Raw genomic sequence first — 15,115 nt, forward strand, 5'->3', positions numbered from 1 at the left:
GTCTTTGCCTTGCTTCCGATGTCATTTTCGTATTGTCTTTCTGCCTCTCTTCTCATCCTGACATATTCCTGGCATTCTGGTATCTTGTGTGTGTGTGTGTGTGTGTGTGTGTGTGTGTGTGTGTGTGTGTGTGTGTGTGTGTGTGTGTGTGTGTGTGTGTGTGTGTGTGTGCGCGTGCCGCTCTGTGATTTTTTTTTTTTTTTTTTTTTTTTTTTTGGGAGTAAAGAGGAAGGAGAGGCATAGGTGAAGGGAAGTATAGAAGTGGGAAATACAGTGAGAGGTATGAAAGCAGGCGGGCTGTCCGCCTTGCTGACACGATGTGTTGGTGTTGGCAGCTAAGCTAAGCTGGCTCCCTCTTGTCAGGGAGCTGTGAGTGTGTGAGAGGTTCTTCACGTGTGTTTCACCATATATGGATGTCCATAGATGAATACTGTGAAGCATTCATATATACACACTCCGATGCTTCCACACACGTTATTCTGTTTAATGCTCTTTATTTTATTATTATTATTTATCGAGTTGTCATACATATTATTTATCGAGTTGTTCATACATACACATATATGAACTGTTCATATATATACATATATAACTCATCTTGGGATTATATACTGTGGGGCGGGGTTTTCGTCCAGAGAATCGAGGCTCTTGGGCCACCAGCTGTGGGAGCGGGGCGTCTCATCTTGGAGTAATCTTTCAAACATTGGGTCCTCTAACATTTCGATGGTGTTCCACACCCTGATGGCTTGGTGCTGCAGTCTGATGTTTAGTGGCTGTATGTTCAGGAGTTCGTGGAGCTCCTGGATTGTCTGATCATATGGTGGACGGTGTTTTGCTGCTCTCCTTAGCGCCTTATTTTGTACTGCTTGCAGTTTCTGCATGTTAGTTTTCTTTATGGTGTGTAGTGGTATTCTAGATGCGGCCGAACTAGAGCCTTATATAGGTGGATCTGAATGTTAGTACTGAGGCTTCGGAATCTTCTCAGTTTTCCTAATGCTGCTTTGGCTTTGTTTAGTCGGTCCCTTACATGAATTTGTATCCCTGTTCTATTTATCAGTATTCTGTATTCTGCCTACCTCCGCATATTGGATGGGCTGGTTATCAAGGATGATGGGGTCAGGGTTTCTTTTCGCAATGTGTATTATTTGGAACTTTTGTTTGTTGGTGCTAATTTTCCATTGCTTCTCAAAGTTGTTTATGAGTTCAATGGCTGCCTTGGTCTTGTCGGCTAGTAGCGGCTTTGATGGGCCCGGTTGGCATATTATTTGGGTAACATCATCAGCGTATGTGATGTATTCTCCATGTTGGGGTTGGGGTAGGTCAGCTGTATATATGTTGAATAGAGTGGGGGAGAAGCAGCTTCCTTGTGGTACTCCACTTTTCAGTTCTATTACGTCACCCAAGTAGCTGCCGATATTAAGCCTAGCAGTTCTATTGTCTATAAAGCTGCAGAGAGTAGCTGTAAATCTCTCAGGAAGTCCTAGTTCAGATATCTTATATTTTAGGCCTGTGTGCCACACTTTATCGAAGGCTTTCGAGACGTCCCTAAGCACTATATTACACTGATCTTTTTTCGACACTGCGTTGGCTATATGCTCGTAGATCAGGGCTATAGCTGTATGGGCCCCTCTGCGGTTTCTAAACCCATGCTGCCTGGTATTATACTTCCCTTCCTCTTCCATGTACTTCACAAGTCTCTGATTGATAATTTTTTCGAATATTTTACCTGGTACTTCGAGGAGGGAAATTGGCCTGTAGTTTTCAGTTTGGGTTGGAGGTTTACCTGGCTTGGGGATTAATCGTATTGTGGCATTCTTGAAGTATGTGGGGAATAGTCCAGATGCAAGAGCTGCATTTAAGATACATGTGTATTGATGGAGTGCAATCACTGGTAGGCTGGATAATACCATCTTATTTATTTTGCTGTTGCCCGGCGCCTTGTTCTTGAAACCCATAATTGTTTTATGGACCTCCGCAATGGTTATGTGTTTCATAAGGTGGCAGTCATCGCGTATGTTGTTAAGGTCTATTGTTTGCGTCGGGAGTAGTGCTGCAGCTCTGTTATCGACTTGAGTTGTAATTTCCCTTTCATTAATTGGGCAAAAATTTAAATTTTCTTCCGGGTTTATCCTGAATATTTTTTCCCAGAACTTCCTGAATTCCGCTCTGTGATGTGACAATCATCCTTTCCTACACCACACCCATGTAGGGGACCCCCCTCTACACCCCACCACACCCATGTAGGGGACCCCCCTCTACACCCCACCACACCCACAGGGGCCCCCATCTCCACCCCAACCACACCCACAGGGGCCCCCCTCTCCACCCCCACCACACCAACAGGGGCCCCCATCTCCACCCCAACCACACCCACAGGGGCCCCCCTCTCCACCCCCACCACACAAACAGGGGCCTCCCTCTCCACCCCACCCCACCCACAGGGGCCCCCCTCTCCACCCCCACCACACCCGCAGGGTCCCCCTCTCCACCCCCCCCCCCTTTGAGGTGTGAAGAACTGAACAAAAGGTTCCAGGAGGTCTTTACAATAGAACAATGAGAGGTCACAGTGCTAGGAGAGGTGGCAGCAAACCAGGTGACCTTGGAAGGGTTCGAAATCACAAAAGATGAGGTCAAGAGGCACCTATTGGAGCTGGACGTGAGAAAGGCTGTTGGGCCGGACGGAATCTCACCATGGGTATTGAAAGAGTGTGCAAGAGCACTTTGTTTGCCACTCTCTATAGTGTATAGTAGGTCACTGGAAACGGGAGACCTACCAGAAATATGAAGCACCGAACTTGGATACCATGCAAGATGATGGAGACGATCGTGAGAAAAAACCTAGTAACAGATCTGGAGAGAATGGACTTCGTGACAACCCATCAACATGGGTTCAGGGAGGGTAAATCTTGCCTTACGGGCTTAATAACGTTCTACGATAAGGTGACAAACATTAAGCAAGAGAAGAATGGTTGGACTGCATTTTTTTGCACTATCGGAAAGCCTTTGGCACCGTACCCCATAAAAGGCTGATGCATAAGCTGGAGAAACAGGCAGGAGTAACTGGTAGGGCGCTCCAGTGAATAAGGGAGTACCTAAGCAATAGGAAGCAGAGAGTTACAGTGAGGGGTGAGACCTCCGATTGGCGTGAAGTCACCAGTGGAGTCCCGCAGGGATCTGTACTCGGACCTATCCTGTTTCTGATATACGTAAATGATCTCCCAGAGGGTATAGACTCATTCCTCTCAATGTTTGCTGACGACGCCAAAATTATGAGAAGGATTAAGACAGAGGAGGACAGCTTGAGGCTTCAAGAAGACCTGGACAAGCTGCATGAATGGTCGAACAAATGGTTGTTAGAGAGTAACCCAAGCAAATGTAATGTAATGAAGATAGGTGTAGGGAGCAGACCAGATACAAGATATCATTTGGGAGATGAAATCCTGCTAGAGTCTGAGAGAGAGAAAGACCTGGGGGTTGATATCACGCCAGACCTGTCCCCTGAAGCTCATATCAAGAGGATAACAGCAGCAGCATATGCCAGGTTGGCTAACATAAGAACGGCCTTTAGAAACTTGTGTAAGGAATTTTTCAGAACATTATATACCACATATGTCAGACCAATCCTGGAGTATGCGGCTCCAGCATGGAGTCCATATCTAGTCAAGTATAAGACTAAACTGGAAAAGGTTCAAAGGTTTGCCACCAGACTAGTACCAGAACTGAGGGGTATGAGCTACGAGGAGAGACTACGGGAATTAAACCTCACCTCACTGTGAGACAGAAGAGTTAGAGGGGACATGATTACCACATACAAGATTCTCAGAGGAATTGATAGGGTAGATAAAGACAGACTTTTTTACACAAGGGGCACACGCACTAGGGGACAGAGGTGGAAATTGAGTGCCCAAATGAGCCATAGAGACGTTAGAAAGATTTTTTCAGTGTCAGAGTGGTTGACAAATGTAATGCATAAAGAAGTGATGTGGTAGAGGCTGACTCCATACACAGTTTCAAGTGTAGATATGATAGAGCCCAGTAGGCTCAAGAACCTGTACACCTGTTGATTGACAGTTGAGAGGCGGGACCAAAGAGCCAGAGCTCAACCCCCGCAAGCACAATTAGGTAAGTACAATTAGGTAAGTACAGGGCCCCCCTCTCCACCCCACCACACCCACAGGGGCCCCCCTCTCCACCCCACCACACCCACAGGGGCCCCCCCCTCTCCACCCCACCATTCCCACTGGGGCCCCCTCTCCATCCCACCACACCCCTGGGGAGGATCCCCGGCCCCGCCCCCAACAACTCCCTGGGCAAGACGGAAGAACTCATGTCTATTGTAATAGGTCGAGAGCGGAATTCCTTTACCAAAATTTTGTCCTAAAGGTGGAATTCCGAAATTAAATTCCGTCAGGAAGAGGATCGTTACGGTGTGTCGTGCTGGGAATCTTCACTCCACCGTCAGCAGCGACAGGTCTCGTCTCCGCCGTCAGGAGCGAGAGATCTCGTCACCTCCGTCAGGAGCGAGAGGTCTCGTCACCTCCGTCAGGAGCGAGAGGTCTCGTCACCTCCGTCAGGAGCGAGAGGTCTCGTCACCTCCGTCAGGAGCGAGAGGTCTCGTCTCCGCCGTCAGGAGCGAGAGGTCTCGACTCCGCCGTCAGGAGCGAGAGAGACGTGCACCCGCAGGAGATGAAGACACACTACCACGCCGCCCTGATCCTGGTGTCGTCAACCAGTCACGTGCCCAAGTAAGATCCACATTCATCTGTCCAACACAGGCGGTGACAGGAAATTAATAATTAATTATTGCTCGATCATTGTTATTTTTCCACACAATAATTATTTAATTATCGTATGTATTATTCACATTACCCACTTCAATTATTTTCTCATCGTTGCTATGCATTCATTTTATTCCTATTTATTATTCTTATTGCCAATGGAACGAAAACTACAAACACCTTTGTCAATATAATATAGTTTGTCAATAGTTTATCTATTAGTCTATTCGTTTATTTTGTGTTAAAAGTATGTTTTCTTGTTGGCCTGGTGACCCTCGCAGTTCTAGCGAGACAATGGTTCTGTGCTTCAAGCAATATCTGTAATCATGCAGAAAACAATCACGCAACAGCAAAATTGAATCGCGCCGCAGTAGCCAACATTTTGAGTCCTACGAGGATGCGGGCAAGTGCCTCTCCTTAAACTGTTTAGACCAAACAAATAAAAGAAACATCAGAATGCCTATTGACCCATACGAGGAAACTCCGCCAACCCAAACTCCTCCATATGTGAAATAAATCCAATGGTTCCACCTCTAATATGTACGTCATTCTAACACTCAAGCACTCGTCGAATCTAAATAACTTTGTGAATGGCCCATTAGGCCTACGGAGAAGAACAAAAACTTAAAAGAGTCTGAAACAGTAAAAAAAAATAAGATAAGTCTTTTACGTCTGACTCTAATTTAAATAATTTTTTTAACACAGTGACCCAATTCTGTCACAGCCGGTATAAAAGTATTCCTTAGACTTCCACATTTTTCTTAGTCATTTAAAAAAAGGAAAGTAAAGAAGTTGCTTCAAAGGCGACACTGGAAGAGGTCAAATAAAATGCACTTGAATATTACATTTCCAAGCTCAGATATTTGTTATTTGTCACCACTCAATAGTGTTCCGAGACCTGAGGGGTCCAAGGCCTGACGGGGGAGGGGGAGCAGGACTTGACGAGGGGGTCCAGAACTGGACCAGGGGGTCCAGGACTTGACGAGGGGGTCCAGGACTTGAAGGGATCCAGGACATGACGAGGGGCACTAGGACTTGGCGAGGGGGGTCCAGAACTTGACGAGGGGGTCCAGAACTTGACGAGGGGGTCCAGGACTTGACGAGGGGCACTAGGACTTGGCGAGCGGGTCCAGAACTTGACGAGGGGGTCCAGGACTTGACGAGGGGGGACCAGGACTTGACGAGGGGGTCCAGGACTTGACGAGGGGGGACCAGGACTTGGCGAGGGGGGTCCAGAACTTGACGAGGGGGTCCAGAACTTGACGAGGGGGTCCAGGACTTGACGAGGGGGGTCCAGGACTTGACGAGGGGGGACCAGGACTTGACGAGGGGGTCCAGGACTTGACGAGGGGGGACCAGGACTTGACGAGGGGGTCCAGGACTTGACGAGGGGGTCCAGGACTTGACGAGGGGGGTCCAGGACTTGACGAGGGGGGACCAGGACTTGACGAGGGGGTCCATGACTTGACGAGGGGGTCCAGGACTTGTCGAGGGGGGACCAGGACTTGACAAGGGGGTCCAGGACTTGGGGAGGGGGTCCAGGACTTGGGAAGGGGGGTCCAGGACTTGACGAGGGGCGTTCAGGACTTGACAAGGGGGGTCCAAGACGGACACAAAAGTGGCCACTTACATTTTATGTTTCAGAATTTGTCTAGATATTTGTTATTGTTGCGGCCATCGTGTGTAGACACTGGGTGAAGGTAACATTGTGAACACAGGCAGTGTCACACAGCTCTTGACTCTTCCTCAACCAATGTACCAGACCACCTCCCCCGACCGTCCATAAGTGGTCGGGCACCATTCCTCCCTCCCCCCACCCCTGTCCCATCCATAATCCTTATCCTGATCCCTTTCCAGTGCTATATAGTCGTAATTTCATGGTGCCTTCCCCTCGTAGTTCCCTTCCCTTCCCATACTGTCCGTCCGTCCGTTGGTCTTACGTCTCAGACCTACCTCCCTGCATGCGTCCGTCCATCCGTCTCACCAACCGTCTAGTCTTACCTTAATCTGTCCCTCTATCCCTATCTCCCTCCTTCCTTCCGTCCATCCATCCATCCATCCCTACCCCAACGCCTGGAAACAACGGCCGGTGATGAGCCCTGTTCGGTTACTTTTTCATTCGGACACGATGCCGGGTGGTGGAGCGCCCGAGGTGTTACCATAACAAGCTCAGTGTTGCATCTCTTCCCTCCCGAGGCCACGGGTGAAGCCTCGCCGGCTCTTGGCTTCACAAACTTTATTCCCAACAACTTACACAATTTACAATAATGGCTGACTCGAATCAAATATAGGTAAGGATGCCCGTTGAGCGAGGTGGATGCGGGGGGGGGGGGATAGGGGGTTAGAAACAGCTTTAGAAATAAGGGTAAGGATAGGAGGCAAGAAAGGAGGTAAGAGGGGATGATAGGGGTAAGAAACAGGAAGGTAAGGAAACTATCTGGAGAAAGCTCTTAGCCATTACGAATATATAACACTTGGAAGGGGTCAGGATAAGGATTTGGGATGGGACCGGGGGAGGGGGGGGAAGGAAATGTGCCCATCCACTTGGACGGTCGGGAATTGAACGCCGATCTGTTGGAAGAGAGGCCGTCGCTCTACCGTCCACCCCAAGTGGTTGGAGTTGGTTTAGTGCGAGACAAAATGACTGGACTAAACATAGGTGTACAGCAGTCTAAATCAAACTTACATACTTTTAGCATAAGGTAACATTTAGTTTACAATTTGAAGGGAAAAACAGTTTGCTTTATGACAGGTGTCAGAGTACCATTGGAGAGAAAACCTCGAATACACATTGCTAAATAGACACTAACAACCTTAAAGATGGAAATCCAAAAATGTATATGTTAAAAGGAATATTATAACTCTCTATTATTTTTTATTATTTCCTTTAGCTTTCTTACAGTTTTCTCAGCATATACAGTGTACAGGTGTTTAAGATGCAAGGTGTATAAAGGCGTCATATACACCTGAAGTCAGATCTATTACATTCTTATTTGTCCGGGAATAAAGAACTCTTGTTCAATGTTGAATATTTCTCTGAGAACATTACATATATTATGAGGCGTGAGGAATGGTCCATGACGTTAATTAACCCTTGGCGTGATTTTTATTTTTCGAATTTTACTCCAAAGTTCATGAAAGTGTTTTCCTTGAAAGGTTATCAGCAAACTTTTGTTCTCACAATATTATCTTTCTCTTCCTTGGTCCTCTTCATGACCTGATGAGATGGACCCCTGATGCTTCCTCTGATCTGGCGTGACCAGCCATCTCTGGGTTCTGTCGAAAGATTTTTTTGAAATCCGTAACGTGGTCATTTGAACCAGGCATATCTCTTCATAATTTTGTTTGTTAAGAAGGATAATCTCTTTTCCCGTCCTAACTGGCACTGACATGACACGAGGAAAAATGTCATTGAATGTGTCCTGATGCAAATTACACTGAAGATTAATGCGGGCAACTCCATCAGTTAGAATGTGAATATCATCATGTTTAAGCAGGCATTTAAACTTATCCAAGTCTGCAACAGCGGTCTTATCCGAGTTCTTGTGACGTCATCTGTTCTCACTGACAGCAGTAGCAGCAACTTGCAAGTGAGGTGTACTGAGGGTGTCTATGACAGGTTGTCACTGTCAGTGACAACCTGTCATTCACACACACATGTGACAGGTTAGATCAGCCGTCAATGAGAACATGATCACTCGGAGACCCTCCTCTCCCATCCCATGACAGAACCCTAAAGTTAATATTAATTTCATCAATGAAATCAGGATTATATAACTTGTCGGCATCTGTGAACGCAGTAAGCAGGGTTTATATGTGCGACTTGTCGAGAAAAATTGGTGTTAGGTCAGCTGTCACCTTGAGGTTAGGTCACCTGTCACCTTGAGGTTACGTCACCTGTCACCTTGAGGTCAGGTCACCTGTCACCTTGAAGTCAGGTCACCTGTCACCTTGAGGTCAGGTCACCTGTCACCTTGAGGTTAGGTCACCTGCCACCTTGAGGTCAGGTCACCTGTCACCTTGAGGTTAGGTCACCTGTCACCTTGAGGTTAGGTCACCTGTCACCTTGAGGTCAGGTCACCTGTCACCTTGAGGTCAGGTCACCTGTCACCTTGAGGTCAGGTCACCTGTCACCTTGAGGTCAGGTCACCTGTCACCTTGAGGTCAGGTCACCTGTCACCTTGAGGTCAGGTCACCTGTCACCTTGAGGTTACGTCACCTGTCACCTTGAGGTTACGTCACCTGTCACCTTGAGGTTAGATCATCTGTCACCTTGAGGTTACGTCACCTGTCACCTTGAGGTCAGGTCACCTGTCACCTTGAGGTCAGGTCACCTGTCACCTTGAGGTCAGGTCACCTGTCACCTTGAGGTCAGGTCACCTGTCACCTTGAGGTCAGGTCACCTGTCACCTTGAGGTCAGGTCACCTGTCACCTTGAGGTCAGGTCACCTGTCACCTTGAGGTCAGGTCACCTGTCACCTTGAGGTCAGGTCAGCTGTCACCTTGAGGTTAGGTCACCTGTCACCTTGAGGTTAGGTCACCTGTCACCTTGAGGTCAGGTCACCTGTCACCTTGAGGTCAGGTCACCTGTCACCTTGAGGTCAGGTCACCTGTCACCTTGAGGTCAGGTCACCTGTCACCTTGAGGTCAGGTCACCTGTCACCTTGAGGTCAGGTCACCTGTCACCTTGAGGTTAGGTCACCTGCCACCTTGAGGTCAGGTCACCTGTCACCTTGAGGTTAGGTCACCTGTCACCTTGAGGTTAGGTCACCTGTCACCTTGAGGTCAGGTCACCTGTCACCTTGAGGTCAGGTCACCTGTCACCTTGAGGTCAGGTCACCTGTCACCTTGAGGTCAGGTCACCTGTCACCTTGAGGTCAGGTCACCTGTCACCTTGAGGTCAGGTCACCTGTCACCTTGAGGTCAGGTCACTTGCCACCTTGAGGTTAGGTCACTTGCCACCTTGAGGTCAGGTCACCTGTCACTTTGAGGTTAAGTCACCTGTCACCTTGAGGTCAGGTCACCTGCCACCTTGAGGTTAGGTCACCTGTCACCTTGAGGTTAGGTCACCTGTCACTTTGAGGTTAAGTTACCTGCCACCTTGAGGTCAGGTCACCTGCCACCTTGAGGTTAGGTCACCTGTCACCTTGAGGTTAGGTCACCTGTCACCTTGAGGTCAGGTCACCTGTCACCTTGAGGTCAGGTCACCTGCCACCTTGAGGTTAGGTTACTAGCCACCTTGAGGGCAGGTCACCTGTCACCTTGAGGTTAGGTTACTAGCCACCTTGAGGTTAGGTCACCTGTCACCTTGAGGTTAGGTTACTAGCCACCTTGAGGGCAGGTCACCTGTCACCTTGAGGTTAGGTTACTAGCCACCTTGAGGTTAGGTCACCTGTCACCTTGAGGTTAGGTCACCTGTCACCGTGAGGTAAGGTCAGCTGTCACCTTGAGGTTAGGTCAGCTGTCACCTTGAGGTCAGGTCACCTGTCACCTTGAGGTTAGGTCACCTGTCACCTTGAGGTCAGGTCACCTTTCACCTTGAGGTTAGGTCACCTGTCACTTTGAGGTCAGGTCACCTTTCACCTTGAGGTTAGGTCACCTGTCACCGTGAGGTCAGGTCACCTTTCACCATGAGGTTAGGTCACCTGTCACCTTGAGGTTAGGTCACCTGTCACCTTGAGGTCAGGTCACCTTTCACCTTGAGGTTAGGTCACCTGTCACTTTGAGGTTAGGTCACCTGTCACCTTGAGGTCAGGTCACCTTTCACTTTGAGGTTAGGTCAGCTGTCACCTTGAGGTTAGGTCAGCTGTCACCTTGAGGTTAGGTCAGCTGTCACCTTGAGGTTAGGTCAGCTGTCACCTTGAGGTTAGGTCAGCTGTCACCTTGAGGTTAGGTCAGCTGTCACCTTGAGGTTAGGTCAGCTGTCACCTTGAGGTTAGGTCAGCTGTTACCTTGAGGTCAGGTCACCTGTCACCTTGAGGTTAGGTCACCTGTCACCTTGAGGTCAGGCCACCTTTCACCTTGAGGTTAGGTCACCTGTCACCTTGAGGTCAGGTCACCTTTCACCTTGAGGTCAGGTCACCTTTCACCTTGAGGTTAGGTCACCTGTCACCTTGAGGTCAGGTCACTTTTCACCTTGAGGTTAGGTCACCTGTCACTTTGAGGTTAGGTCACCTGTCACTTTGAGGTTAGGTCACCTGTCACCTTGAGGTCAGGTCACCTTTCACCTTGAGGTTAGGTAACCTGTCACCTTGAGGTTAGGTCACCTGTCACCTTGAGGTCAGGTCACCTTTCACCTTGAGGTTAGGTCACCTGTCACCTTGAGGTCAGGTCACCTTTCACCTTGAGGTTAGGTCACCTGTCACCTTGAGGTTAGGTCACCTGTCACCTTGAGGTCAGGTCACCTGTCACCTTGAGGTTAGGTCACCTGTCACCTTGAGGTCAGGTCAGCTGTCACCTTGAGGTCAGGTCACCTGTCACCTTGAGGTCAGGTCAGCTGTCACCTTGAGGTCAGGTCACCTGTCACCTTGAGGTCAAGTCACCTGCCACCTTGAGGTCAGGTCACCTGCCACCTTGAGGTCAGGTCACCTGTCACCTTGAGGTTAGCATCGTGCATATCTCCACCGGTGAGATACTTGAAGAAGACAAGTCCAGCAGTAACGCGCCCGGGTATGGCATAAACAACATACTTTACCCTGCATGTTGCTATGCCACGGGATGGCAGAACCGCCGTAGGGTTTTCCAGGACTTGACATGGAAGACCCACGTGCGACGCCCTGAATTCCGACATTTCAGGGCTGGCACTGTAACATGCCCCATCTACAAATTTAAAGAAGTTTTCAAATTCACGAAGTTTAAGCCAGTGTTCTTGCAGAACAAGAATATCACACATTAAAAATATTTTCAATATTTTCATACAATTGGGGTTTAAATGCATCATAGTTTTCGGCAATAACTAAAATTTTCAACAATCTTCTCAATTTTGGTTTTCCTATATTCGTATGGCCTTTAGTACCTTCAGGCCAACAACTGACACAGAACACAGTATGCATCTCTTTTTGGTTTACATAATCTTGTATGAAATATATCTATTTAAATTTGTATACATTTTATTTATAAAAAAAAACACACTGTCTTCATTTGACTGAATGAAATTCTTAAGCCTGCAAGTCGCATACCCCCGAGGCGAAACACACACATACACTGGTAATGGCAGGTTTCCCAGGTATCAAACCCCTAACATCTACAGTCTTTAACTCCTCAATGATATATAACAAATTTAACTGACGTTTCCTCCGATTTCCAGCCTGAGTCCAAGGACTGAAACAGACTCTGTATCAGTGAGGCCTTCCGATGCCCTGTGTCTCACGGTCATTCATTAGGGGCTTTGAGTGGGATGGGTATTGGCTAGAACGTGCGGTGGGAGAGGAGGGGGGGGAGGATGGATGGTTAGCAGCGGAAGAGAGAGAGAAACATGTTTTGTCGCATTTTCCCCTACTCACTAATTGCTCCACGTGCACTCGTTCTGTTTTGAGAGTCAATCCTAATAGAGTCATATATCAGTTTCCCTGGTAATGGCGAGTCAAGAGGTAGGGAGGCTACACACTGCCTGCTTAATCCCATCAACGGGAAGACCGTCAAGGCGGCGGAGACTGGCACTTGTGGAGGAGAGGATCAACTAGTCAAAGACCGTTAATGAAAGCTCTGGTGACGTATGATTATTCCCACATTTGGAAGGTGATAGGGAAGGTAATGGGGAAGGTGAAGGGAAGAAGGGAAGGTGAAGGGAAGAAGGGAAGGTGAGGGTAAACGGAAAGGTAAGGTAAAGTTGAGGGGTAGGGGGGGGGGGAAGAAGTGAGGGGGAAATAATGGCTCGTCTTGGGTAAAAGGTTCATTCACCAACTATTCCTCTCCCCAATACGTTTTATGCCTTACGAAATCAACCAATCCGTTCAAAATACAACGTGTTAATGAACATTAAAGCATCCTAATATTCACATTGTCCTTGCAGCGGCCGCGATAGGGGTAGGTGGGTTGGTTGGGTTAGCATGATTCTTGTTAAGAAGAACAGTTACATTTGTTCCGAAGCGGCAAATTGATAGAAGGAACTGCATTCACCCAGTGTAGCGACCACACGACATTCACCCCGTGTAGCTACCAGACGACATTCACCCCGTGTAGCGACCAGACGACACTCACCCCGTGTAGCGACCAGACGACATTCACCCCGTGTAGCGACCAGACGACATTCACCCCGTGTAGCGACCAGACGACATTCACCCCGTGTAGCGACCAGACGACATTCAACCCGTGTAGCGACCAGACGACATTCACCCCGTGTAGCGACCAGATGACATTCACACCGAGCAGCGACCAGACGACCAAATATCCCAATCAAATTTGCGCAGTGAAAGACACCGACGAAGCTGGAACGAGCGGCTCACGTCATGACGGATACGCTCCTCTGGAAACTGGAATGAGATTAACCATTTTCCTCTCCTGGAAGAGGCATTGGTTTAGAATCTGAAAGTTAGATGTTAGGTGTCCACGGGGAACAGGTGATCCTGAATCATGAACGAGCTGCTCAAGCTGTCTGGAATCTGCAAGCCCGTTATCTAACTCTTGTAAATACTTTGTGATTTAGAATTTTGAAGACTTTAGACGGATATTTGTTTTCTAATATCTAGTCTTTATTAAAAATTAAAACGAGTCCGTCTGAAAAATTCTTCTATTTTTGAGTGGAAAAGGAATTAAACTATGTCAAAGGTTTCTTTCAGATACGCCAAAGACTAAAGAGAAGGCTGGTCCTTGGAGAAAATAAGTTAGGTCATGTAACTGATAATGACACTGAAATAAGTAGCATTCTAAGTACTATGTTTCTGTACGTGCTAGAGAGGAACTTGATTACAACTGAGCCAATGTATGTAGGAAGTGAGGAAGGTCACATGAACTGTAGTCATTAATAAGGAGGAAGTAATTTCACATAGAGAAATGAAAGCCAAACCAATCCCCAGGCTCAGATGAAAAATTTTCCACGATCATACAAGAACTGAGTGAGACCTTGACATTCATATTTAATGACATTAAACTCTACGGAATCGCGGAAGGTTGTCAATGTTGGACCAGTCTTCAGGAAGGGGGAAAGTATCACTTCCATCGAATTATCGACCAATTAGCTAAACGTATATTCTAGGAAAACTGCTTGAATCCATAATCGGAAAAGATATTCACGTACAACTTGTGAAACACAGATTGATAAGGGAGTCTCAACATGGCTTTACAAAGGGCTGTGAAGGGAAATTAATGTTCCATGAATTTCCATTTATTATATTCCAGCATATATGAGGCAGTTGACAGTGGTACCAATTGTCACGTTGCGTACCTTGACTTCAGCGAAGGTTTGATACTGGGCCTCACGAGTGACTGGAAGAAACTCGTGGTACTGGAGAACTATGCTAAGTTGGATAAGGGCGCGATTATTTGAAAGCAAAGCAAAAGAGTTGTATAAATGGATTTCAGTCACAATGGGAAATAGTTATAAGTGGAGTGCCACAAGGCCTTATCCTAGGACCCCTTATTGTTTACTGTACATATAAACGATTAAAGTTCAGGATTGAGCAGCAATATTTGCAGACAATACAAAAGTTAGGAAAGAAATAACTTTAGAAGGTTAAAAAAATGTTGGTAAGTGCAGGGGTCCGAGACTAGGTAGTGACACACACACTCAAGCCAAAAATATGAAAAGAATAAGAACGTATAAAGTCCGTCCTGGAGAATTATCAAGATATCTAATCTTCAGCAACGTTATTGTGACTCATCATCTGCAATGATGATAGAGTTACCAGATATCTGCTGGATAGTGTTGAAATTGAAACATTGCAAATGCGAAAAAAGATCTCATGATTAGCAAGAATTTAAGGCCAAAAAACAGCGCAAAAATGTTCGCAAAAAGGCAAATAACACACCGATTTACCTCATGAAGCTGCGGGAAGAACTAAACCTTTCTTTAACGCTGAATATTTAGCTAAACCATTACATATCTAATCTGGCTTCAAAAAATAGACTAGTTCACCATGAAACAAATATATTATATATATATATATATATATATATATATATATATATATATATATATATATAACTGAAAACTCACACCCCAGAAGTGACTCGAACCCATACTCCCAGAAGCAACGCAACTGGTATGTACAAGACGCCTTAATCCACTTGACCACGATTAATCCACTTGACATATATATATATATATATATATATATATATATATATATATATATATATATATATATATATATATATATATATATATATATATATATATA

At 46.7% G+C, this 15,115-nt stretch overlaps 1 protein-coding gene across 1 annotated transcript in view; it reads left to right on the top strand.

The window, feature by feature from the left end:
* The first annotated feature begins 2,804 nt into the window (after positions 1–2,804).
* LOC123751926 (protein O-mannosyl-transferase TMTC1) overlaps positions 2,805–15,115 on the top strand; it is a 29,552-nt gene continuing 17,241 nt past the window's right edge. Inside the window, exons 1-4 of the mRNA XM_069336925.1 lie at positions 2,805–2,899; positions 4,412–4,745; positions 13,556–13,698; positions 14,115–14,176. Of these exons, the coding sequence (XP_069193026.1) occupies positions 2,805–2,899; positions 4,412–4,745; positions 13,556–13,698; positions 14,115–14,176 (634 nt within the window). The remainder of the gene's footprint in view (positions 2,900–4,411; positions 4,746–13,555; positions 13,699–14,114; positions 14,177–15,115) is intronic.

This window comes from Procambarus clarkii, chromosome 4, assembly GCF_040958095.1.
Source record: "Procambarus clarkii isolate CNS0578487 chromosome 4, FALCON_Pclarkii_2.0, whole genome shotgun sequence".
NCBI classification, from domain to species: domain Eukaryota; kingdom Metazoa; phylum Arthropoda; class Malacostraca; order Decapoda; family Cambaridae; genus Procambarus; species Procambarus clarkii.